A 27,179-nucleotide genomic window follows, 5' to 3' on the forward strand; every position below is an offset into this window, starting at 1 on the left:
TGCACAAAAATTCAAAAACTGGTCTTTTCTTTGGAAAGGAAATGGACACAGCATTGTTTGTTTATTGCTAATGTTGCTTTTAACTACTTGCTTGACATGTTCCCCCAGCACATCATTGCAGCCTGAAGATCAGTTTCAACATACTCAAGACTTTGGATCACTTCCCTCAAAATGACTTTTCACCACTCTGGCTTTAAAAACCCACTGATTTTTATATGCTGCTGGAAGAGGAAGGCTTCCCCCCCGCCCCTTCCATGCCACTGCCTCTCAAAATGCATGAGATTTTTGAGCCCCAGCAAGGGGTTCCATGACATCCTGCTTTGGTGAACAGCTTCCGATAAAGTCCCTCTCAAACTTGCATCCTTTTACTTAGAGATCCGTTTTCTTTGGCAAGGCGAAGAGACAAAAATGCAACATCAGACATCCCATTTCAGCGGTTTCCTGCTCTGTGCTGGCTTCATATAGCAAGGCAATGTGGCACCCTGGAAGAGTGTCAGAACGTTGAATTTAGAAAGTATAATAAGTTATGTGCATTGAGCCTGGAGGTGTAATAAAATTTAACATGCTCTGCTGACATTCTTCTTGAAAGTTAGGAAGGCCTAGCCTGGCAGTGCACTTTGTGTCTTGGATCTTGTGAGCACGGAGACCTGTGTAAATGATCAATTGCACTGAACAAACAGAAATTTTCCAGTTCCGGCGTGATTACATATCTGAAAAGTCACATGTTGCGGCGGTAGAGTTAAATGCATCGCCACTCCTCATATCCAAACAAAGATAAGATTCCTCACCCTGAAAAATAAGACAATAGAACCATTGTCTCCATGTCTTATAGGATGTGAAATTTGCCCGCAACAGTAGGGTGTTTTGGGTAAACATGCAGATAGACTGTAGAAAGGGAAAGAAAGTGTGCATGTGTGGTGTATAGATTTTTATAAAAGACCCAGATGAGTACATTCTTACAAGCTTCACCTTTATTAAAACTTACGCAACATTTCTATTATGTTTTACTTTCCTGGGAAGCCAAATTTCAATTTGTCCCAGAACAAATCTCTGTATGGTGCCACAAGAAGGGCACCATCTGCTTTCCTGGATCAATTTTTACTTGAAAACCCCCATGGGACATTTCTTCTACTACAACACTTTGGCTAGGGCCTAAAAGCACCTCTGTGGCAAAAATCAATAGTTTGCTTTTGGATATTTTATGCCCCAGATGCTTGTTCGTTTCACCCGCTTACCATTTAAATAGTAATTGATTGAAATTTGGTAGCACCTTGATTACTCTGCAGATGATAATTTACCACAAGAATTAGCTTGAAGGTCTGTTTGTGTGTAAATTCTGCAGAGAAATCCTACTTGGGGTAGGATTTTGTCCTGTTATGAAGAATAATGTAGTATCTTACATTTTGCTCTGAAAAAATTGTGGGGTTTACTCCTGTCAGGAATTTCCAAAAGGGCAAATTATTTTGTAAGAGCAGCAGCAGGTCATGAAAACTGAAGTCCCTGGCATTTTGAGTCATAGATTAAACGAATAATAGAATTGTAGTGTTGGAAGGGACCCCAAGGGCCATCTAGTCCATCTACTCCCTGCCAATGCAGGAATCTCAACTAAATTATACAAGACAGATGACCATTCAAACCCTGCTTAAAAACCTCCAAGGGAGTCCCCCAAGGAGAGTCCCTCCTCCAAGGAAGGAGACTCTTGTGGGAGTCTGTTCCACTGTCGAACAGCTTCTCTGCAAGAATACCATGAGGACTTTGTCAAAAGCCTTACACAGATCAAGATACACTTATGTCCATAGCATTCCCCTGATCCATCGAGCTTATAACTCTTATGAAAAATGGAAATATGATTAATCTGACACTTGTTTTTGAAAAACCTATACTGGGTCTTAGTAACCACAGCATCCTTTTCTAAGTGCTCACAGACCAACTGTTTAATTATATGTTCTAGGACCTTTCCTGGTATCAACGTCAAGCTGACCGATTGGTAGTTACCTGGGTTTTCAACTCAACTCAGTTTATTACAGCAAAAGCCAGCAATATAATAAAGTATAATTCCAAACCAGTGATCAGTAATATCGCTACAAGGCATCAAAATCCTAAGGATTAGAATAAAACAAAAAGCAATATCGCAAAAGAAATTTATAGTATATTTTCCAATAGAAGCGATTTACGTTTTGTGATGGCTAAGGTACAAAACTTGGCCACAACATAGGATACTGAGCTCAAGGAGTCTTCCAAAAGGAATTTGCGTAGGATTTCGGGGCTAAATTCCAGATAATATTGCAAGGGTTTAAATTTTGATAAAAGGGGTAATATAAGTCGAGACCGTTCTTGATTGTAAAGTTCACAGAATAGAAGAATGTGAGTAACAGATTCCACCTTATTGGTCATACATGGACATAGGCGTTCGTGGATTGGTATCCACAGGAATTTGCCATGTAGTACAGCTGTAGGCAGTGCCTCAAATCGGGCTCTGGAAAAAGCCCATCTATAAGATTCGTAAGTAATATTAGATAAATAAGGGGCAGCCGAAGAATTGGGCCAAGATTTTAGACACCTATAGTTCTCAGGGAGCAAGGCATCTTCTTTTTGCAGTTCGATATCGAGAAGCCTCTGAGTAATAGTTGATTTTGCCTTATACAGGGGTCCACTAAAGAGGACTTCGGGATTTAGGCCAATTTGTTTGATCTTGTTAACAATTTGTGTAAGCCAAGGTGGATAAGGGACTGCAGCCAGAAAGTGAGATAACATTCCCTTTGGGTTATAATGAATTTTCAACCATAGGAATATTGCCTGTTCCCAGACATTTAATTCAACTCTGGGAAATCCTGCCTCTTGTCTTAATATTACGTTGGGAGTACTCTTAGGGGTACCAAATAGGGATCTGAGAAATTTTGATTGGACTGTTTCGAGAATCTTAAGGTTGGCAGAGAGACGAATTTGTGAGCCATACAAAAGTTGGACCAAAGATTTTTCTTGAAAAACTTTCACGGCCATAGGAAGGTACCTGGGTTTTCTGTTTCCCCCTTTCTGAAGATGGGGACAACATTTGCCCACCTCCAGTTCACAGACACCTCACCTGTTCTCCAAGAATGCTCAAAGATTATAGACAGAGACTCTGGGATTACATCCACAAGCTCCTTTAGTACTCTTGGGTTCAGCTCATCAGGCCCAGGAGATTTGAATTCATTTAAAGTAGCTAGGTGTTTCCTTACCACCTCTTTTCCTATTTTGGGCTGCAGCTCTGCCAGACTCTATGCCAGGGGTCCGCAAACTAAGACCCATGGGCCGGATGTGGCCCAATCGCCTTCTAAATCTGGCCCGCGTAAGTCCGGGAATCAGCGTGTTTTTACATGAGTAGAATGTGTCTTTTTATTTAAAATGCATCTCTGGATTATTTGTGGGACCTGCCTAGTGTTTTTACATGAGTAGAATGTGTACTCTTATTTAAAATGCATCTCTGGGTTATTTGTGGGGCATAGGAATTCGTTCTCCCCCCCCCCCAAAATATAGTCCAGCCCCCCACAAGGTCTAAGGGACAGTGGACCAGCCCCCTGCTGAAAAAGTTTGCTGACCCCTGCTCTATGCAACTAAATCCAAGCAGTGCAACTCCCCTCACAACTACGTTTCCCAACATCATTAGTGCCAAAGTGCACCATGACTACTGACTCCTCTTTAGTAAAACCTAGAAGTGATTTCTGTTACCTCTGCACCAAGCAGGCAGGTCACTATGCTGTCCATCACAAACCCATTCCTGTATTTTGAATGACAGAAGTTTTATCCATACTAAAACCCCATTCATTGCATATCCTCGCCTTATGGGTACAAATAGCACCAATGTAGTTATAATTTCAGCACAAAGTTAAGACTTATTTGTTCAGGCATTTCCCCCAGTAAGGATGTAGGGAAGTGAGAGCTGGACCATATAGAAGGCTGATCGCTGAAGAATTGATGCTTTTGAATTATGGTGCTGGAGGAGGCTCATGAGAGTCCCATGGACTGCAAGAAGATCAAACCTATCCATTCTTAAGGAAATCAGCCCTGAGTGCTCACTGGAAGGACAGATCCTGAAGCTGAGGCTCCAATACTTTGGCCACCTCATGAGAAGAGAAGACTCCCTGGGAAAGACCCTGATGTTGGGAAAGATGGAGGGCGCAAGGAGAAGGGGACGACAGAGGACGAGATGGTTGGACAGTGTTCTCAAAGCTACCAACATGAGTCTAACCAAACTGCGGGAGGAAGTGGAAGACAGGAATGCCTGGTGTGCTCTGGTCCATGGGGTCATGAAGAGTCGGACACAACAAAACAAAACAAAACAAAAGCAAGCTGATTATTGTTTGAACTGCTCTATTGTTTTTAGCTGCTTTGTTTCCTGGATGGTTTGTTTTTAGTATTGTTATTTATTATTTATTATTGGAATGGTTTTTATTATTTTATTTTGTGTTTTGTACCCTGCCTTGGTATCTATAGTGATGAAAAGCAGTATTATAAATATTTTAAATAAATAAGGCAGATCCCTCCCTTCTTCCCACAAGTCAACTTTAGCAGGGGGATGAGAGTGCTTACCTATCACCTGACATTGGGTGATTGACAGGAGGGCTCTCACCCACCTGTCAAAGTTGTCCTGTGTTGTGTGTGGGAGAGGAAGCCAAAAAGATTCCCAACCCCATATCTAACCAGTTCATTTCCCCCTTAGTTCAAAAACTGAAAACAGTGGTAGAAACAGGTATTTAACATAGCTCTGTCCAAAACTTATCTTTCTTTAAGAACCTGCTAACCCTGTCTAACTGGCAATTTCTTCCTCTTGGCATGTAAAAAAAATTAAAAAGGTTTAAAAGCTATTCCAGTTCATGACTAGTTGCTTGAGATCTGAGTTGCTGCATTTTCAGAAAGATATCTCTTCCATTAGCTAACTTTCTTCCTCTAGAGGGAACATCTTTTATAGAAACTGTAATTGGTTCCATATGAGGTTTTATTTGGCTTCTTTCCAATGTCTTATTAACTCCTTCTCTTCTGATTTAGCTACAAGCTACAGTTTTAGTTTTGTTTGTAGTATAATGGCAAAATTATTTTCCCCACAACTGCTGTTTCAAGTTGGATATCCTAAGATTATGTAATAAATGTTCTTTAACAAGAAATCACGTATCAAAAGTAATAAGTGTTCCTTTACTATTTTGTCAGGAGACCAATGCTATTATAATTCTTTGTAACTGTGATGTCCTATGAATCAAGTGGGGTAGATGTGGCCAGTCTATTTTCCTACACATTCAGGAGTGCTCAGGTCTGCTCTAATCACCAAGACTTACTCACCCTAAAAATATGGCAACTAGCCCTACAAGGGGCTTCCCTTGGGCTGCAGCTGGTGCAGAATGCTAGATTGTTGGCTTGAGTGCCCCATTGACACCATAAAACACCTTTCCTGAAGTAGCTGCAGTGGCTTCCAATGTGCTGCTGGGTGCAGTTCCAACACCCTGCATTTAGCACTTACAGCCCTAAGGAACTTGGGACCACCATGCCCATTAGACACCTGCTCAGCAACCGCAGTCCTCAGATGTGTTGTTGTTCAGTCGTTCAGTCGTGTCCGATTCTTCGTGACCCCATGGACCAGAGCACGCCAGGCACGCCTATCCTTCACTGCCTCTCGCAGTTTGGCCAAACTCATGTTAGTAGCTTCGAGAACACTGTCCAACCATCTCATCCTCTGTCGTCCCCTTCTCCTTGTGCCCTCCATCTTTCCCAACATCAGGGTCTTTTCCAGGGAGTCTTCTCTTCTCATGAGGTGGCCAAAGTACTGGAGCCTCAACTTCAGGATCTGTCCTTCTAGTGAGCACTCAGGGCTGATATCTTTGAGAATGGATAGGTTTGATCTTCTTGCAGTCCATGGGACTCTCAAGAGTCTCCTCCAGCACCATAATTCAAAAGCATCAATTCTTCGGCGATCAGTCTTCTTTATGGTCCAGCTCTCACTTCCATACATTACTACTGGGAAAACCATAGCTTTAACTATACGGACCTTTGTCGGCAAGGTAATGAATCTGCTTTTTAAGATGCTGTCTAGGTTTGTCATTGCTTTTCTCCCAAGAAGCAGGTGTCTTCTAATTTCGTGTCTGCTGTCACCATCTGCAGTGATCATGGAACCCAAGAAAGTGAAATCTCTCACTGCCTCCATTTCTTCCCCTTCTATTTGCCAGGAGGTGATGGGACCAGTGGCCATGATCTTAGTTTTTTTGATGTTGAGCTTCAGACCATATTTTGCGCTCTCTTCTTTCACCCTCATTAAAAGGTTCTTTAATTCCTCCTCACTTTCTGCCATCAAGGTAGTATCATCAGCATATCTGAGGTTGTTGATATTTTTCCGGCAATCTTAATTCCGGTTTGGGATTCATCCAGTCCAGCCTTTCGCATGATGAATTCTGCATATAAGTTAAATAAGCAGGGAGACAATATACAGCCTTGTCGTACTCCTTTTCCAATTTTGAACCAATCAGTTGTTGCATATCCAGTTCTAACTGTAGCTTCTTGTCCCACATAGAGATTTCTCAGGAGACAAATGAGGTGATCCGGCACTCCCATTTCTTTAAGAACTTGCCATAGTTTGCTGTGGTCGACACAGTCAAATGCTTTTGCGTAGTCAATGAAGCAGAAGTAGATGTTTTTCTGGAACTCTCTAGCTTTCTCCATAATCCAGCGCATGTTTGCAATTTGGTCTCTGGTTCCTCTGCCCCTTCGAAATCCAGCTTGCACTTCTGGGAGTTCTCGGTCCACATACTGCTTAAGCCTGCCTTGTAGAATTTTAAGCATAACCTTGCTAGCGTGTGAAATGAGTGCAATTGTGTGGTAGTTGGAGCATTCTTTGGCACTGCCCTTCTTTGGGATTGGGATGTAGACTGATCTTCTCCAATTCTCTGGCCACTGTTGAGTTTTCCAAACTTGCTGGCATATTGAGTGTAGCACCTTAACAGCATCATCTTTTTAAAATTTTAAATAGTTCAGCTGGAATATCATCACTTCCACTGGCCTTGTTGTTAGCGAGGCTTTCTAAGGCCCATTTGACTTCACTCTCCAGGATGTCTGGCTCAAGGTCAGCAACCACATTACCTGGGGTGTATGAGACCTCCATATCTTTCTGGTATAATTCCTCTGTGTATTCTTGCCTCCTCTTCTTGATGTCTTCTGCTTCTGCTTAGAATAGCATAGGCCCAGCGGGAGCACTATTAGAAAATCGACTTTTAGTGTTGCAGCTCCAGTTCTCTGGAGTCAGTTACTAGCCTAAACCAGACATTTGTCTAGCATGATGAAGCAGACCCTCCAAGTGTCCCTATTTTCCAGGGACATCCTTGATTTAGAGAAGCCGTCCTGGTTTCTGATTTGATCCCAGAATGTCCCCCTTTTCCTTAGGATGTCCCTATTTTCATTGGAGGGTATGGAGTTATCCGACTCCTTAGCCATCTGAAGGCAATCTAGTATAGGGAACGTTTTAAAATGTTTAATCTTTTATTTTTTATTTTTAATACATGTTGGAAGCCTCCCAGAGTGGCTGGGGCAACCCAGTAAGATGTGTGGGTATAAATACTGTAGTAAAACTATCATTAAGGAATGGGACGTACCTATATTTATCAGAGAAATGCTGGAGGGTGTGGATGAAATTTACAAACCTACTGAAGGCACTTTTTCTTAGGGAAGCTTTTCCTGACCCAGTCATTTATGAGTTTCATTATATATTTGATGAAACATTTTGTGGCTTTTTTTTTTTAGTTTGTAGGGATGTTTTATTTTAGTTTGTTGAATTATTATACTTAGAGGGTTGTGTCCCCCCCCAATGTTTCATTCTGTTATTACCATGCACACTGCTTCAATAGCTCTATGCCATGAAGCGGTCTATAATTCTGAATGATGGTGATAGAAATTACAAAGCTGAGTGTGCCTTTGCGGTGCCAAATTCTTCCACTGGGAAATCCCTTCTAGTGACGTCCTGCTCTGATGGCATGGCTTACAACCCCCTTTCAGTGAGGGCAAAACTCAGTGCATTTCTCTAATAAATGCCAGAGTATAGCTTTGTCCTGCCACCCCCAAAACTTGTAACATTACTCATATGTATGTATTGCCTGAAATGTTTTGTTCCCAGACATCAGAAAACTCTGGCAAAGATTGGGATGGTGAAGAAAAGGGGGGTGGCGACAACAGAGGCAACTCTGACTGAACGCAACGAAAGCATTCGGATACAACTCCGCGCCCGGCCTAATCATACTCTCTGCGGCCGCATTGCATGCTGGGAGTCGTAGTTTCCGGCTAAGGCAGAGGGGCTTCTCTCCCTCCCTCCTGCGTTTCGAGCGTTCCGCGGAACTTTGCTCTTGACCCCTCCGCCTTCCCGTAGTTTCCCGCTCCCCGCTAATGCAGAGGCGCCAGCAGGGCTATGGTACCGCGGACCCTCTGGCTCCGGACTCTCCGTTCCGCCCGCCTTGTCGCAGGCGCAGTCGCGCCCCTTAGTCCTCGGAGCCCCCTTGGCCCGCGGGCGCCTCCTGCGGAGATTCGGAGGTCGCGTGGTGCCTGGGTCGCCATGGCAGTTCGAGAGCGTTCGCCTCCTTGCAGGGCGGGATCCCATGGGCTGGAGGCGGAGGACGGGCAGCCTCTCCCGACAAGCAGCCAGCTCTTGCAGCAGACCGGTGAGCAGCAGAAGCAGGAGAAAGAGCCACGGGCACCTGCCTTATACCGAGCCAGACCATTGTTCAGTATTGCCTACCCTGGCTGGCAGCAGCACTCCAGGGTTTCAGGCAAGAGACTCTCCCAACCCCACCTGGGGATGCCAGGAGTTGAATTTGGGACTGCCACTGAGTCATTATTATCATTATTATTGTTATTATTAATTGAATTTATATACCAACCTGTACTCGGAGGTCTCAGGGCCGTTCACAGAACAAAATCAAAACCTAAAACCGCAATATATATATAATCAAAATAAAAACAACAACCCAATAATATCTCCCCTCCCCCTCAAAAAAGAACCACATTTAAAAAGGGCATAGGATGTCAATCAAATCAACCAAAAGCCTGGCTAAAATGGAACCTTTTTGCCTGTCGCCTAAAGGTGTACAGGTATAATGAAGGCTCCCTTCCGTTTTGTTGGTGTTGCTATTCCCCCATCCGACACAAAGCTGCTTTGAAACATTTCCTGCGCTCGGGGAAGCTTTCGACACGCATTCTAGCCCTCAGCACAGACACGTGTACAAAGGCATGCCTGAAGTTTTTCCCTTAAGCACAAACCATTTGGCGCACACATCTTGTTTTCTCAAGTCACAATAGTCTCAGATCTTTAGAGTCACCGTCAGAACTGTAGATTAGAATTATTGCTGGGGATAAACAAGGCATTCTCATTCAGGAGGAGAAGGGCCCATTGTGCAACCTTGCTATAGCTAGCCAGCTAGCCAGTTTTACTGAATATGTTTAAACCTTGCAGTGATTAAGCAGTGTTTATTCTGGTAATGAAAATGAGTGCTACTAGTAGCAAATGCTTGTTTGGTATCCTTGATCTGCTAGGTGCAGTACAGAATTTGGATGTGACACAGCCACATTAGATGGGCTAATAGGGATTTACCGTATTACTTATTATTCTGCCCCATCTCACCCTCCAGAACTCAAGGTGGCTTGTATAGGACTCCCAGACCTAGACTTGTTTAGCTTCAAGCAATGTGGCTGACTATGCTCTGAAAACTATAAGTTACTACCAGGAGTGGGAATTGAGATAGGAGCATCAAATGGCAGTGAAGGGACAGATAGGGTAAGTGGAAATGCCACAAGGAGCATTAACACCCTGCCCTTGTAGTATACTGTGTATGGTTCAGTGTTCTTTGACATAACAGCAGGGAGAAAGAGGAGTATAAAAACCAATTTGTTATGCACAATTAGCATAGAAGAAAGAACAAATGACACTGCAGGCTACTGGGTTTTGTTTACCGTTCCAAGCGCTCTTTTAAATGTTCACCTAATTAACGATGATTTATGTTTACACATACTTTTGCTACACTTGTGTATCTCATTCTCCTTTTGGTTGGCATGAAATTATTTTTGCTCTCTCCTCGTATCCTTACAACAACCCTGTGAGAAATTTGGCTGCAAATGACTTGCCCAGCGCTAACCAGGGAGTGTCGTAGTTTTAACTGCAACACTTTATCTGCTATACCACAAACTTAAGAAATCACTGCCTTTTCTTCCTAGTTTTTTTCTGCTTGTGGAATCTACTTTCTCAGAGAAACTCTAGGCCACGAATTATTTGGATGATGGAGGGATTTTTCTGTCCTTTGTGTTGCAGTAGTTAGAGCCATGAAGGCAATGTGATTAGCATTTGGCCTGCTTTTATAGCTGCCAGCAATTCACAACTTGCAGGATGCCTTGGTACCTTTTAATATGCTGTATTTTCTGGCGTATAAGACGACTGGGCGTATAAGACGACCCCCAACTTTTCCAGTTAAAATATAGAGTTTTAGATATACTCGACCGCAGATTCTCCACCCGGCGTATAAGACGACCCCCGACTTTTGAGAAGACTTTCCTGGATTAAAAAGTAGTCTTATATGCCAGACTATACAGTAATATGATTGAGAAAAGCAGGCTCCCAAAATGGAGTGCATTTGCACCTATCATCTCAAACGGCAGTTGTTTATTTAAGCAGGAAAGCACTTCATGTTGGTAGGTGTAGAGGAAGTGCTTTACTGGAGTAGCTTTAAATGAGCAGGAGTAGTTTACACCTCACTGCACTGGCAGTGAAAACAGCACCAAAAAGAAATATTGCTGAAGAAACGGCTGGAGCAAACTACTATTGCTTGAAAGGGAACCCCCAGATACAGCCTTTCTAGTTTTGCAGAGCACATTTGATAGCCTAAATTACGCAACATAGCCAAGCCTCCTGGGAAAGAGAAACACATTACTCTGTTCTGTATTGGCAATAAATATAATTAAGGATGAATCTTGCTTCAGTGTGGAATCTGTAAGGAGAATATTTTATGACTGGGATCCTATAAAACCACACACCTACTGTCCATCTCACATGTCATAATTCAGCACTTTAATTCTATCCTGCTTGTTATAATTCAGTGGTACCGGTTATATCAATACAGCCTATGGTCTCAACATAGCCCCAATTCAAAACATATATTTAATTTAAGAAAGATGAACAAAATGTATATGTTTGGGAAGCAGCCCAATTCAAGGCATATTTACCCAGAAAGAGGTCCACTGTGTTCAGTGTAACTTCTAATTAGACATGCTTTGTATTGCAGCGTTGATCTTAATGTCCCAGAGCCATCATGGATCTTTTAGTATCTGTTCTACAAGTTCAGTTCAAATTACACATCAGTAAATGATAATAACAGACAACCATAAAATTATGTACTGAAGTTACTGTTTCTGAACTGTAGAGAATTACACATCCAATTTGTCAACCTGCAGCAAGCCCAACACTGTGACTCACTTGTTTATCTCATCCTCTGGATAATTTCCCTTGAGGTAATCCTTGCTTCACTTGTTAGTACTACAAACAGTGGTGTTCGACACTTGCCTGGTTCTTTGGATGCTGACAGTTTAAAGTGTTCATGTTAAATTCATTTCATTATTTATTTATTTTTGCAAAAATGGCACTTTAGCTTTTCCTTCCCATCAGGTTAAAGAGTGTATTTTATTCTTGAATACAGTTGACAATGAAATCAGCCATACAACAGTCAATTGCCAGAATCGCCAAACTTGGGTTTGTCATAGAAAGTGCACACAACAGGAAGCTATGGCCAGGCACAACAACTTCTCCATTAATATGCCCTTATGATGCATTTGCAAACCTGTTCGTCACTCTTACAATTTAAAATTTTGGCATACACTTAAAACCTCCAAGGCATGTACCTAAAAGATGTAATGTGTGAAGCTTATATGCAAACAGTGACAACACATTTATTTTTCCTGAATGTCTGAGGGTGATAAGCTGTGCCTGAGACTTTTCTATAGTTGGAAATTCAGATACAGATACCCTTCATGCCTAACACTGGAGGTAGATAGCAATTCTGAGATGACAGAATGACCATTCACACTAAACTACTGTGTGTGCAGAGATTTGCATGATATTCCCCTTTCCCTATATGAGTAGGATCCTGTGCAGATTTTGCATGCAGGAGACAGAACAGCAGATCAGTTCTCCCCCCCTCCCTTAAATCCCATGAGGCTTTTATATAGAGAATGATTGGGAGGGTTTACGTCCCCTAAGGCACAGAGGAGAGGATCTCTGAATCAGGAAGGAAGGTTTTAATCTTTCACATTTACATGATGGCAAACCTGTGTTTGCCACTGTGTGTCACACAACAGGAAGCTGTAGATGCAATTCACCTAAATGCCACATTTCTTTTTTAATCAGCCAGCAGCTACTTCCTGTACAAGCTTCAGGATCAGCTAACAACTGCCTTGTTAGCCTTCCTAGCTGCTTTAAGCTGAAGCCAATTAGTATCTAATCAGGTGACTTATCTCCCCTAGCAGTACGGATGAGGTACCTAAGAGACGCTATACAGGGCACTAATAATCTGGATCATGTGCTTGTGTTTTTTTACACTTCACTTAATCTATCAAGTGATTTCTTTGCCACAGAATAGGTGTGTCTGTTGCCAAATTCCCCCATTGAGTTAGATTTGGACTACCTGGCAGTGAAGATCTGAAAAAGGAGGGCTCTGTAGTAATGAGCTATTTCCTGATATGTTGAATTTCTGACGTAACACTTCTTCCAGTACACAGCTATAACGGTGTTATGTCATACTACAAGTATACCTGCTTGCTGATCAGAAGGTCGGTGGTTCGAATCCCTGTGATGGGGTGAGCTCCCGTTGCTCAGTCCCTGCTCCTGCCAACCTAGCAGTTTGAAAGCACGTCAAAGTTCAAGTAATTAGGTACCACTCCAGTGGGAAGGTAAACGGCGTTTCCGTGCGCTGCTCTGGTTTGCCAGAAGCGGCTTAGTCATGCTGGCCACATGACCCAGAAGCTGTACGCCAGCTCCCCCGGCCAATAAAGCAAGATGAGCGCCGCAACCCCAGAGTCGGACACGACTGGACCTAATGGTCAGGGGTCCCTTTACCTTTAATGGAAGAAGCATCACGCCACTAATTCAGTGCAACAGTTATGATGGTCTCCCCTACTATCAGTTCAGAGTCACAGTTACTTGTTTTTGTTTTAAAAAGACACAGTAAGTTGTACCTTTTCATTAACAAAAGGTGTATAATTCTTTTTATGTGATGACAGTTGTCACCTAAGTTGGCAGGGCTCATTTGACATAAACACAAAATAGAACCAGCCCTGTAGAATATGTAAAAATGTGCCTTCTGCTAAAATCTTTTCTGTTCTGCCAGGCTTGTGCAGGCAATTAAGAATACATATTTTCATGCTAGTTAGTTGGTGGTCTCTTGATTTTGTTCTTTTATGTGTTTTGATAATATATAGGTACTGGTATATTATTTTAAACAGCTTTGATATTTTTAATGAGGTATATGAATTTTTTTATAAATAAAAATAAGTAAGGAATTTGATGACGTATATAGCTGAAGAATCCAAACCCTGTTTATAAGAACTCACAAGCTGTTTAGAAGAGAGGCATACACAGATGCAGTAGTAGGGAAAACTTACTCTGGTGTGGCGGATTGGAAGTTTAATCATTCTCAATTGCATAGATCCTTGTAAAGCAACTTGTAAAGCATTACTTGTGGCTTTCAAAAAGGGACTCGAGACACACAGATGTATTTTGGGATTGTTCATAAAACATCGAAAGCTAAGAATGAAACCTAAACTTGCACTTTGGAGGAACAAGCAATTGCTTTGTGAGAGCCTCTGGTATTCTACTTGAAAAGCTGCCTTGCAGTGAGCTGTGAGCCTGGAACTGAGTTTTATTGGCGATGATTTCATCAGCCTTGAAATCTAAAACCCAACTCATTGTTTCAAATGTATTCCAGATGGAAGGCAAATTGTGGAGCGGAAGAAAAAGCAAAGAAAAAAACGAAAAGAGGAATCCCGCTGTCTGGATGATTCTGTACGTTGCTTGATGATGGAAATGCCATTTGCCAGAGCAGATATTGAAGATGAATTTAGCAGTAAGTATAAATACTAATCCAGAGCTGTGAGGTTGCTTTAGCTCAAATTTCTATCTTGGAAGTAAACAAGCATATTCCACTTGGGCCAAATTTCTTCGTATTTTGTACTCTGACCTTAGCAATTACAAATGCAACTATTGTAGTCCTTGAATGTTGGCGCCACCTCTCACCAAAGTCCCAAATGTTTGCATCCTCTAACCACAAAAATGCACTCAGATCCCAAGGGAATCACAAAATTTTCTATGAACTACAAATTCTCTGCTTCCTAGTGCTTGTCCTTTAAGAAAATGCAGGAAAATGTGCAGTTGTGATAATGAAAAATACAATTAAAAAGGTAATGAGCAAATGCTGAGATTGCTTGAATTGCAGATTTGAAACAGCTAATTAAAGGGCTGATTGTGGCAGGAGGTACCAGAACAGTGCTAATTAAATCTTCCAGTAGCAGGAAGATAACCTCAGTTGTGTTTTGCAAATTGGCCTGGACAGGGTGGCGCCGTTATTTCATCGTCAGTTAAGAAACAATAACCATCACCACAAATATATGCGTGGGGAGTAATGTTTTTGTTTATTCCTGTGTTGTGTATTTTTATATTGTAAATCACCCTGTGATCCTTGGATGAAAGGCAGTTTAGAAATTTCATAAAAATAAATCAGAGTTGTAAAAAGGCAACGAGTGCAGCATAGAAAACACTGGAATGTACTGGTTCAGAAGCAACATTAAATTATGTCGGTTTTGGAGAAAACAGCTAATAGCATAGAAACCTTTGAGAGCGTATCTGTTTATTTGCAACATTTATTGTTGTGTTATGGGGGTGACTCCCATAACCTGTAGTGCAGCGCGTCCGTTGATTATGGGAGTTGTAGTCCCAAAACAGCTGGAAGGCCAAGTTTGACCATCACTGCCATAGTGGAAATGGAAGCAGCACAGTTTTTGTTACAGGTTAGGTAATCCAGGACACATTTGTCTATGATGCCATGTATGCCAGCATGTGGCTTCTGACAGATTACCCACAAGGGTAGATGTGTAGCCATTGACAGAAAAGCAGATGCCCAGCCTTTTCCTTTACTTTACAAAGTAAAGGGGGTAAGCGATAAATTAACTAATTTTAGGGGGGGAAATGTATATGACCTAAAATCCCCTTAAAATGTCAGGCCCTTATTTCTGCCATCCTATGTTGGAATTCCAGTTTAGTTCTTGAGGTCTTAGACTGGGGTTCCAATCCTCAACTCAGCCGTGAAGCTGTGACCTTGGGCCAACGGTTGTCTATCAGCCTAACCTACCTCATAGGGGTATTGGAAGATAAAAGGGGGAGCGGAAGAACCCTCAAGCTTCTTGAAGGAAAAGTGGGGTATAAGTGCAGTATTTTTTTTAAAGCCACCCAAAGGGCAACAACTATGCATAAGAGGGAGGTGTCATTAGAATGAGAGCAAACCTGAGGTTTGCTGAAGTTCAAGAAATATTTAGAAAGAAAGAAATGTTTTTAGAAATATTTCTAAAAAGAAAGAACCCCGCAGCCCAGTGAGGACCGAGCAGGTGCAGTAGGCTTAGACTGACTGTTGAAGAATAAATGGAAAACTGGTGTGGGGTGTGTGGAACGGAACGGTACAGCTGGAATCCTAGGCAGGGAACCCTTTATACAACAACATTTTGTGGGCGGTCTCTGTCGTACATGTTATATTTCAAAAGGTATGATACCTGAATTTTATTTATTACTATTTATTTTATTTATATACTGCCCTTTATAAGATCTCAGGGTGGTTCACATGATAAAATACAAGCTAAAAGCCACCAACAAACAGTTAAAACAAAAACAACCAAACAATAACAGCCCCCCAACATATTCAGAACGTTAGAATATTAATCAGTCAAAGGCCTGGTAGTAGAGGAACGTTTTCACCTGGCGCCTAAAGATATATAATGAAGGCACCAGGCGAACCTCCCTGGGGAAAGACTCCACAAACAGGGAGCCACTGCAGAAAAAGCCCGTTCTCGTGTTTCCACCCTCCGGACCTCATGTGGGGGAGGTACACAAAGAATGCCTCAGATCATGAACACAGAGTCTGGGTCGGTTTGTACGGGGAGAGGTGGTTCTTGAGGTATTGACTCTTTGCGTACTAATTTCGAGAATTTATGTATTGCTCTACTCACGTGTGCACGGTATCATAACAGCGCTCCACCCTCCTTTCCTACCCAGATAAAAGCGCAGCTAAACCATATGTTAAAAAGACGAGAAAGAGAACTACTGGGAGGGAGAGTGAGGAAGACAATCTAATAAAGAAGAAAAAGAAAAATCAAGACAAACCAAATTACTTCATCTCAGTTCCAATCACAAATCCAAAGGTAGCCTGACTTTTTATTATTATTCTGATCTCATAGGGGACAAAATCACTTGTGAATAATGAAACCAGAGCTTAGACTTAAACCCAGGCATTGCTTCTGTGCCTTGAAGTAGAAGGGTTCTGTGCTTTGAACTGGTGGTTCCAGAAATTTCCCCTTGCTTTCCCAACAAGAAAGGTGGGGAACGAAGGAAACTGTCTCTCTTGGGAGTTGCTCCTCAAGGTGCTTGATTCCCAAAGGAGCTGCCTCCTTTTCACTACTGAACAGTTGTTTAGTGGGAGAAATTGTGGGGAATGGAAGTTTGAACCTGCAGATGTAGCACCAGGAGCGTTGGATTGGTTCTGCCACTGTGCTTGTACTGCGCTAAGCTCCTGGCCCCCTTCCCTCTCAGTTACCATCAGTGACTTCCACATTGGGAAGCCAAGTAAGCAATGTTGCCCTACTCTGCCCAGCAGCTGCCACTGCCCAGTTGAATGTGAAGTTGCTGAACAGCAGGAAAAGCCACCTCTTCCTTGCTGTTTAGCTAATCAGCTCAGAAGCAGGGGTGGATAACATGGGGAGGAAGGTTATATGTATGTTGCATGGGTGCTAATAAATGCATGCATGTATATTCCATGTATGGTTGCCTTCTCTGCAGTCTCTGGTGTGTGGTGTGTGCTCTGCCCCACTGCCAGCTCTGCCCCTATACATAATTTGGTTTTGGCCCAACCCGCCATTGGCATGCGGTCCCTATAGAGATGGTCCAGTATGTACCCTCCTAAGAAGCATGTACACATAGAGCTCTGGGTATGGATTTGCTGCTGGTATGGACATTCCTTTGCATGCTAGAAGCTCATGTACAGTATACACGAGAATATGAATTTGGAGACAGAATGACGTTCCCTTCCATTTTCAAAAGAAGAGCTCTCCCATGCCATGTTGGAAGCTGTTTCTGCCAGCTGACAGTGTCAGGAATGTGCTTCCTCAAGTTCAGTTCAGACATGATAAACTGCAGCAATGGCTACCTAGCCGTTTGACTGTGCTCTGCTCCCACGGTTGGAGGCAGTATGCCTTTGAATAACAGTTGCTGGGAACCACAAGTGAGTAGTGTACTGCTACACTGAGGTCCTTTTTCCTGGCTCCCATATACACACATCTGTCTGCTGGAGAACAAGATGTTGGACTACATGGGTCTTTGGCCTGATCCAGCAGGGTTTTTCTTATGTAAGTTCTGGGCTCATATGCTCCTCCCTTCACCTTCCACAATGAAGAGGAGGATGCTTTTGGTTCCATTTTGATTAGTTTATTCTAATAATAGCTATCTGTTGTTTTTAATAACTGCCATGCACTGGTTTCAGATATAAATTTATTTTCAGGTCCATTTGATTACTTCTCTTAATTGGACTGTAATGTCTGCTGGATGAAAACAAATCTTTGATTTGCTTACTTTAGTTCAGGAAATTTCTCATTTAAACAACATTTAATATTTACTTGATTTAATTTCCAGTAATACAGTACTGCGGTTGAATGTATGCTGTAGCAAATTTTTTTTTGCTTTGCTTCTGTGCATAGCAAAAATGATGGTGTAATTTGAAGGCAAGCATTTTCTCATATGGCTGTTACTGGATGGAAAAATAAAGCTAAATAACTTTACAAGGCAAGCCTCATTATCCAACTTCATCTTACAAAGCAACTAGATTCATTTTCTTCAGCAAGATTGTGTCAGCCAAGTACATTGCTGCAAACAAGAATATGTAACTAACTAAACAAAACAAAACAAAAATTCCTTCCAGTAGCACCTTAGAGACCAACTAAGTTTGTTCTTGGCATGAGCTTTCGTGTGCATGCATACTTCTTCAGGTACAGTACACACGAAAGCTCATACCAAGAACAAACTTAGTTGGTCTCTAAGGTGCTACTGGAAGGAATTTTTTTAAAATTTTGTTTTGACTATGGCAGACCAACACGGCTACCTACCTGTAAATAAAACAAAACGTTAAAATGTGCAAGGTTATAGTCCTTGTCAGTTGCCAATATTAGGAATTGTAATCTGTAATGTCAAAATATCTTTCCCATTTCCTGAGGTGTTGTAGAATATAGTTTTGCATAGGCAGGGTCCTTTCCAACTGTACAATTCTATGATTCTTGATTGGTGTACAAAATTTTAATTTGAGTGATTTTTAATTGTTTTTATCTTCTATGAATCCCCCTGAATTATGTTTTTATAGTAAAGTGATGGATTATATATGAATTAATATATATATTAGGTGGACATGTTGGTGCTGACCTTTAAAGCCCTAAATGGCCTTGGTCCTGTGTACCTGAAGGAGCATCTCCACCCCCATAGTCCAGCTTGTACACTGAGATCCAGCTCTGAAGGCCTTCTGGCGGTTCCCTCACTGCAAGAAGTGAAGTTACAGGGAACCAAGCAGAAAGCCTTCTTGGTAGTTCTGCCCAGATGTCAAAGACCTAAACAATCATATGACTTTTCACAGGCATCTGAAGGCAGCCCTGTTTCAGGAAGCTTTTGGTGTTTGATGTTTTGGTGTGTTCCTTTATACTTTGCTGGATGCCACCCAGAGTGTCTGGGGCAACCCAGTCAGATGGGCAGGGTACAAGAAATTAACAACAACAACAGCCTAATAAATCACATCAGACTGGTTCCCTAATTGAAATCCATCTGTTGTCTTAAGCAAACACGAACAGAACAATTGGTAGTTCTTTGGGACTTATTTTAACCCCACTTACATGCTATTAAACTCAGTGAGTAGACATGTATTGGGCTGCTCTGTTAATCTGCAACATGTATTTACAGAGTTCCCAAATGGCTTGTAAAATATGTGATTCTGTGTCATTCTGAAAAGCCATTTATGGTCTCTCCTGTACATGTGGTCATGTCCCCTGAGCCTTCCAAGTTGCTCCACTCTTTTTGGAGTGCTCCACGGATGACAGCTAAAATTCCAGGAACAGCCTGGCACGAAGGGGGATGCTTGAGGATTAATTGAGCATAGAAGCTTTTGCCCCCTGTTTCTAATGATGGGTCTCAGCCAGGGGCATCGGTCACTTCTGAGGTTGGATCTCTAGCCTAGTAACAGGAAGGAAGGCAAGAGAAGCAGCCTGGGACTTGCCGGAGAGGTTCGCCAGGTTCCCCCTTGCTCAGTGCACTGTTGTGGCATTATTCTGTGCTTTTCACATGTACTTTAATTCTCACTCCGCATAGTAAGAAAACCTGGGGGAATCAGTCATAAAGCTATTATTGAGAGAAGTAAGATCTGTATTTAGTTCTGTAGCCAGAGAACCAATCTGACACTGGGGCGGGGGGGGGGGGGAGGCGAGGGCGGGACATAACAATGTGTAGACAAATCCTTTGAGGGCAATCATAACCCTACGGTAATGAACACAGTAAAAATCCCCTGTATGCATAGCATATCAACCAGAAGTCAGCCATCAACATTTCAAGGCAGCTTTCCCAGGGAACTCTGTCCGTTTGACATTTTAAGCGATCAACTGATTAAAGAAGTGAAATGCTGAAGATGCTGGTAATTTGGTTTGACAGAACTGATGCCCTGAAGTGTGAAAACTAACAACTCTCTGTAGAACAGTGTTTTTCAACCTTTTTTGGGCAAAGGCACACTTGTTTCATGAAAAAAATCACGAGGCACACCACCATTAGAAAATGTTAAAAAAATTAACTCTGTGCCTATATTGACTATATATAAAGTAATTCTCTTGAATAGGAATCAAATAAACACAAATCTACCTCACATAGGAGGCAGCATGTTGGGAGCACATGCCCTGCTTTCAAGCTTATTCCCATTGGGCTACTGTGAGAAAAGGATGCAGGAGGGGGGCAGACACACAGCACTGATGCTGAGAGATCTTTATCAGCCCTAAGTGCTGTGTGTCATACCTTGCATAGCTTCAAGAAGGTCTCCAGTTATAGCAGCAATTCATCAAAATCAGAGCTAGGAGGACAGCCATAAATAGATAAGTAGAAAAGAAAGCTGAGTTTGGCAGGCTCTTCAAATACATATTGCTCTGCCCCAAGCCATCATTTTAATAGACAACAAATAGGAAGGCAACAACGGGTTAATAGTGCTTGGAGGGGCATGTTTTGCCCTTTATCTGCCGCCTTTCTTCTACTCTGGGACCCCGGCAGCCCCCACGAAGCTCTCCTTGGGGTCCCTCAGCAACCCCCCCCCCCCGCATTTGACGGTCTACTTCGGGCAGGAGCAGCGCAGCGAGCGAGATGTTGGGGGCCGGGGGGTCCGCAGCCCTGGGAGAGACAGGCCTTCTCCCTGCGCTCAGGTTGCAACAGGCCGCTGGCTCTTGGGGGATCTTGTTCCCTTATTGCACGGGCTGCGAGGCGCTTCGTCATGGCCGGCGGGAAGCCCCTCCGCCCAGCTGCTCCTGGCACTGGAAGCTCTTCTATGCAGCCCTGTCGGGCCGGGCAGCGCTGCACAGAATCCTCGGGGCGAGAAGCCCGTTCAGGAGGGCGCGCATCAAGGAGCGCTGCCTGTTCCCACCGGGCCCCCGTCCTCCCCACAGCCGCGCCGGTGTAGAGGCAGCGAGGGGATCCCCCGGGAGAACCCGCCGGCAGCCTCCTCACCCCGCGCCGGCTCCTCCTCTCAGGCGGGCGCTTGGCGAGGCTGACCTCAGGTGCCTGCGCGGGGGAGGGGACTGAGGGCTGGCTCCCCCCGCCGCCCGGGTCCAGCCAAAGGCCAATGAAGAGGCACCGAAAGTAGGACCGGGGAGCCCCTCGCGCCCCCGCCTCCTCCCCCTCGCCTGTCCTGCCGGACCCTGGCCGCAGCTGCAGCCCCCTCCTCCCTTTTGTGTGTCTTTTCACACTGTGTCCCTGCGCAGTCCGAAGCGGGGAGGGGGGTGAAGAAGAAAGAGTCCCCCGGCGGGCGGGCGCGCTGGCCGGCAAGGCAGAGAGAAGCCATTCGGCCCTCTGGACGGACGGACGTGCTGCTGGCCGGAGGAGGGCGATGCCCCAGAGAGGCTAAATGGCGCCCCGACGGAACCCGCTCGCCGCGGAAATTTGACATTAAAAAAAAAAATCTTTCGAATTTTTCCCATGGAACACCAGGCAACATCTCGCGGCACACTAGTGTGCCGCGGAACAGTGGTTGAAAAACACTGCTGTAGAAAATAATGTGAAACTTTGCTGGCTTGCAGCATTGTGCACGATCAAGCCCCAACCAACATCTGTATTAGATCAGTTGAGTCATTCTGTATGAAAAGTGCTAATGTGTTAAGAGGCACCCCTGAAGGCTGCATTGTAACATGTATCCCGTCTGCTTTGAGAGAAGCGGAGCTCATCTCTTCACTCTGAAAGGGAGTATGGGCTATAACTTGCTCTTTCGTCCTGCATCCAGATCAGGCCAAGGTTTCTGTAACCTTGATGTTTTTCCTATGTATTTGTGCTTTCCTCAGAATACAGAGAACGGAGGGTGGATTTGGATTTGTCTTAATAAATGCATATTGTTTTGTGTTTCCTGTCTGATTTCTTTCCTATCAGGGTGGGTTGCCTTAAGGCAAGAAGCACCACAAACTGGGAAAGTCTCTTGCAGGTGTCCAGTTCAAGTAAAACAGACATTGTGCTCGAGCTTTGTTTGTGATCTCGCACTATCCCTTATGCAGAGCAAAGCGTTTTCTTTGTGTTTGCTGCTGATTGCACTAAAAAAATTAATAATAATATTGTTTTTGTATGTGTTTCTGTTCTCCCTCAGATCACAGACACTATTCAGCTGCTCCAGGATAAAATAATACAAAAGGATAACAGGCTTTCTAAAGCAATGGTTCATTGTGGTTCTTTGCATATCACCCTCTCTGTGCTACATTTGGCCAGTGAAGAAGCAGTTGACAAGTAAGCATTTTACTCTGAAATAACATGCTGTCTTAAAATCTACTTAAAAGAGTGGTAACCCAAAAACGGGTAACAGAAACATTCTGGTTTCATTTTAACAGTAATCATGACATTAATGACATATGGTTGGTGTTAATAATTTCTATTAGTAGTGTTATGTCTTCTGTGGTATAGAGGAAACTTTATACATATAAAAGTGCTCACATCACATAACTAATAAGGGGACAAAAATATAAGCAAACCATGGATAATTAGCTTAGCAAACTGGAGACTACTAATCTCCCCCCCAAAGATTCCTGCTAGCTCATACCTTTGTTAGTATTTGGAGCCCTGTGTGCAGTTCTTGTAGCCTCATCTCAAAAAAGTTATTATATAGCTGGAAAACGTAAAATGATTGGGAGATTGGAGCACCTTCTTTAAAAGGAAAGACTAAAGCATTTAGAGAATTTTATGTTTGATTAAAGATAATTGAACACCAAACTATAGATTACTTTAATCACATAACCTAAAGGTCATAGCCCTGATGAAGTGAAGAAGGATGGTATTTTTGTCCAGTTTACATATTCTTCTCAACATGCTGCAGTCTCTGTGATGCTTGGACCCCTCTGACCACGCCTCTTAATAAATAGTTAAAAACATGGATGTAGCTTAGCTGCTACACACTACACCAGCTCTCCAATAAATATATCATAGCAAAAGGTTTTGTAGACCAGAGCCCACATATCAGATGCATACAGGATTATCCTCTGCTGTCAGGAACACACGTATATGAAGGAAGAGAAAATATAAAGCTATTGGGTCAAAACACCATGAAATGATAAATTCCAACACCTGTCAGTGGCTAATCTCTCTTTCACTCTCTCTCTCTCTCTCTCTCTCTCTCACACACACACACACAGTTATTATATTAGTACATTAATATCCTCACTTTCTTCTACCATGGGCCTCAGTTTAGTATCCAGGAGGTCTCCTATCCAAGTACTCATCAGACTCAAACCTGCTTAATGTTAGGAGGTGGTTGCATTATGTGCTGTGAGGCCGTATTCTAGTCTATAATGGTCTCTTTAATAGTGATCCTTGTAATAATGAGGTTTATAGCAACTAGTGTAGTTGAGTCAGCTAATATGGTCTCCAGTAATGGAGTAAGATTGCAATCTTATGCACACTTACTTGGGAGTAATCCCCATTGCACTCAGTGGAACATGCATATGTCATGAGTGAACTAAAAAATTTGCTTTGTGAACCTTCTGTACACCTCTGCCCTTGGCTCTTTGTTTTTGACAAATTTGCTTTCAGCAAAGTATGGCATGGGCTTAAGTTGCTCAGACTTCTCAGTGCTGTGGCTAATAGCTGGGCAATTTAATGAAAGTGAATCACAAAAGAGAAATGGACAAAGAGATATAATGAGTCCACAACCAATCCTTTCAACAGCACTATGCTAAAAGCTAAAACTCTTTCAATTTTTTTGCTTCCAATAAATTTGGGTGTGATCAAGTGGCTATAGAGCTCTGTCAGTGTGTGCCCAAGTAAGGGCTATGAGGAATGCAGCAGAATTAGCTCTCTGCACAGCTTTAAATTAAAAATTGAAGAAGGGAATGAGTTTCCTCCTTTCTGACAAGCGCAGTCTCTAGTCATTAAATGTCATGTTTTGTTTCATAACGTCTCTCGAAATGTGCACTGCTTCTGAAGAACTGCTTTGCTACATTCTCAGGCTTCTCTCTCTCTCTCTCTCTCTCTCTCTCTCTCTCTCTCTCTGTAGTGCAACATCTTTGTCCGGTTCCAAAACCTATACAGTAATGCAGTTTACATTTCTGCACTCATTATTTCTGATTGGCAGAAGTTGTGTCAACTTGAAGGCCTGTATATTTGACAACACAAGTGATATATGCAAATACCACTTGAGAAACCTTCAGATGACAGGAAAAAAGTTTCAGCTTTCATTAATTAAAAATAGTAAACCCTTAGGCTTGTGGAGAAACCCTTTAAAACACAGCAGGCTTGAGCAGCATAGAAGGTAGAAAACAGCTTATTTGTTTCTTGATTTGTCCAGTTACTGTATTTAGGCTTTTATTCTGCTTTTCTGTTAATCCGCTGGGCCAATTACACACATATGTCAGTTCCCCCTCAGTTTACAAGGATGAGTCCTGATTCTTGTTACTTCTGCTTCACATTAGCCACCAGGAAAGCAATCAAAGGCCACACAGTCAAGACTTTGCATTGCAGTGTTAAAGTGTGCAAGCACCAATCACATTGCTCACTCATTGCCTGGATACTTACTATGACCCCACCAGTGGCCTTATTAGACTGGGAGGTACCCACACAAAGCGGGCAATCTGTGTGATTGATACTTGCATATGTCGCTGCTGCTGTGTGCAGCTTGTGGAAATGTGCCCCATCTCCAGTCCATGTGTTAGCTTAGCATTTGCAACTGCTTCCAGTGTAAATAAAACCCAAGGTTGTGTGGCTGTCACTGGAATGCCTCCTTTGGGTGTCTTTGTCGCCACTGTCAGCACACAAATTCCTTTGCATCTACTCTTACTATTCCTGAAGCATGTTCTGGTCTGAACTGTGTGTTTCTCTTCACTGTTCAGTTTATTTTTATTTGAATTTAAGGGCTTTCTCTGCGGTTGTGCTTTGGTTTACGTAGGCTACATTCTTCTGGTATTGCTTTTTACGCTCAAGCAAAAAGAGCCCTCCGTTCTTCATCTGTCAAAGCCTCTTCTCTGCAGTTCCCATAGTCACATATCCAGAATTTCAGAGAAGGCTGGCAGGAAGGTCCTGGACTCCTTAGCAGCTTACCTTAACGTTCACAATCTCTCCCCTATGTTTCTATACATAGCTGTTACTCTCATGACTCTCATATCTTCCCAGCACTCTCTGATAGGTTATTTAAATATCTTGAGCAATCTACTATCTTTGCACCCAGCAGACAAATTACCACGCATTCCTCCAGTCCCCCACCTCACTAGTTATATTCTTCATAATTGATTCACCCAGAACAAACACTTTACATACCCAGCCTATTGATGTTCCATCTTCTGCAGGGATATCCTTATCTGAGAGGATACTCATTGTAGCAAACAGGGTGTCCTTGTGGCCTGGGGTTGTTGAGTAATCCTCAGCAGTGACTGCTGTAATAATTGTATTTATGCATTGCTGCCTTAATCATAATAGGAATTTTAGGTCACAGCCTTTTTTATTTGCGAAGCTTAGCATTGAACTCACTGGTAATACTTGCTTGAGTACATTGACCTGGTTTTGACTCTGCCTTTAACAAAGCCATTCGTAGGGAAGAAAGGCCAGAATGAAAGGAGACTGAAAATGTTGAGAGCGCATATTACATTTAAAATTATTAAGCTCCCAGCTAGCTTCATGCAGAATAGAAAGCTTGACAAATAAGCAGGTTTTTTAAGTGGCACAATGCCAGAATGAAAGTGAATGCAACAGCAACACATCATTACCCATCCTCATCTTCCAGCAGTTTTGTGCCTTTCTTCTTCCTGGTGGCTTTTGAAGTGAATTGGCCCTCATACCTTCCCTTTAAGTGATTTCTGTTATTTTGCACAGAACATTGCTTCGCGGAAACACCCTAGGCCATGACCCCAAATGGAGAAGTGATAGCTATTACAAAATAAATTCGAATCCAGCACAGTCTGTGTCACCAGTTTGAGAGGATTCTGCTGTAATGTGAGATCCAGCTGATCCCTGAGGCACAGAGCTCTCATCAAGGGCGAGGTTGTATGTTTTAGCAGAAGTGAGAGTCTCTCATGCTTCTGCTTGCTTTGCTGCACTGTAATTTATGAACTGGCTATTGACCAGATACGGAACCCATCACACAGAGAGTCTACTGAGGATAGTAGCTTAGTAAACCTTCATTTTCAGAACAGCTATCAAAGGCTTTTTCTGATGCAAAAGGCAAGCTGAGCGACAGTAGCAGGAGTGAAAAGGAGAGGGGGAGGGAAGGGGGTGTCCACCTTGGAAGGTGAAAAGAAAGGGATGTCTTAATTGACAGCATATTCTAGTCAGTCACCTGCAAGTAACTTGATCATAGTGTGCTTTTGACACATCAAAACCAGTGTAAGTCATTGTCACAAATGCATTATGTGGCTTTCATTTTCATTTTTTTGGGGAGGGGGGAGTTGTAAATCTGGTGTGCAATTCAGGAATGAGTTCTGGAATTTCCTATGCTCTGACCTGCACAGAGCTGTGCTCAAGTTTCCTCTTGCTCTTTTTCTCTCCGTGTATCCTATTGAGTTTACCTGTGCAAAGTGGCCAGCTGTTCCTCACAACTGTTTGTTACATGATTGTGTGAGAGACACCAGTGCAGTTTCCGCCATGCAGAGATATAGCCAGCTCCTGTTTGTGTGGTGACAGGAAAAATATGCTGCCATAACAGCAGAAACTGTTGCCAAACACTGCTAGTTGTCAGAAGCATGCAGACCAGTTGCCTTTGATGTTTCTCCATATGATGCCGCAGCCAAGAAAGGATTATGTGGACCCATAATGAACCGAAGCCATCCTTTAAAGCAGTAAATAAACCCATATGCCAACTTTGCTGCCACATACACCCGTACAACACCATTACTGGCCCCAACAACATCAAACATACCATCTCAGGACTATTTAATTGCTCAACTTCTAACATTGTGTATGCCATCAGATGCCAACAGTGCCCTTCAGCTCTCTGTATTGGACAAACAGGCCAAACCCTACTCCAAAGGATAAATGGACATAAACCTGACATCAGGAATCACAAGACATAGAAACCAGTAGGAGAACACTTCAATCTCCCAGGACATTCTATACAAGATCTCAAAGTAGCTGTCTTATTACAAATGAATTTCAGAAATAGACTGGAAAGAGAAGTTGCTGAATTGCAACTTAT

General features: G+C 42.9%; 1 protein-coding gene and 1 long non-coding RNA gene across 4 annotated transcripts in view; one reads left to right on the plus strand and one right to left on the minus strand.

Annotated features, from left to right (window-relative positions):
- Positions 1–249: 249 nt before the first annotated feature.
- LOC117043767 lies at positions 250–25,398 on the minus strand. The gene is made up of 2 exons (XR_004426231.1): positions 25,310–25,398; positions 250–482 (listed from the first exon to the last, which is right to left on the minus strand). It is a non-coding gene; the product is annotated as an uncharacterized LOC117043767 (long non-coding RNA).
- AKAP7 (A-kinase anchoring protein 7) overlaps positions 8,586–27,179 on the plus strand; it is an 82,636-nt gene continuing 64,042 nt past the window's right edge. For 2 of the 3 annotated variants that reach the window (XM_033143781.1, XM_033143782.1), the window contains exons 1-4: positions 8,609–8,666; positions 13,971–14,108; positions 16,304–16,449; positions 22,158–22,294. In XM_033143781.1, the coding sequence (XP_032999672.1) occupies positions 14,060–14,108; positions 16,304–16,449; positions 22,158–22,294 (332 nt within the window). In that variant the 5' untranslated portion in view covers positions 8,609–8,666; positions 13,971–14,059. Of the gene's footprint in view, positions 8,667–13,970; positions 14,109–16,303; positions 16,450–22,157; positions 22,295–27,179 lie in introns of all 3 variants that reach the window. The other variant, XM_033143783.1, reaches the window with a different exon arrangement.

This window comes from Lacerta agilis, chromosome 3 (assembly GCF_009819535.1).
Source record: "Lacerta agilis isolate rLacAgi1 chromosome 3, rLacAgi1.pri, whole genome shotgun sequence".
In the NCBI taxonomy this organism is placed as follows: Eukaryota; Metazoa; Chordata; class Lepidosauria; order Squamata; family Lacertidae; genus Lacerta; species Lacerta agilis.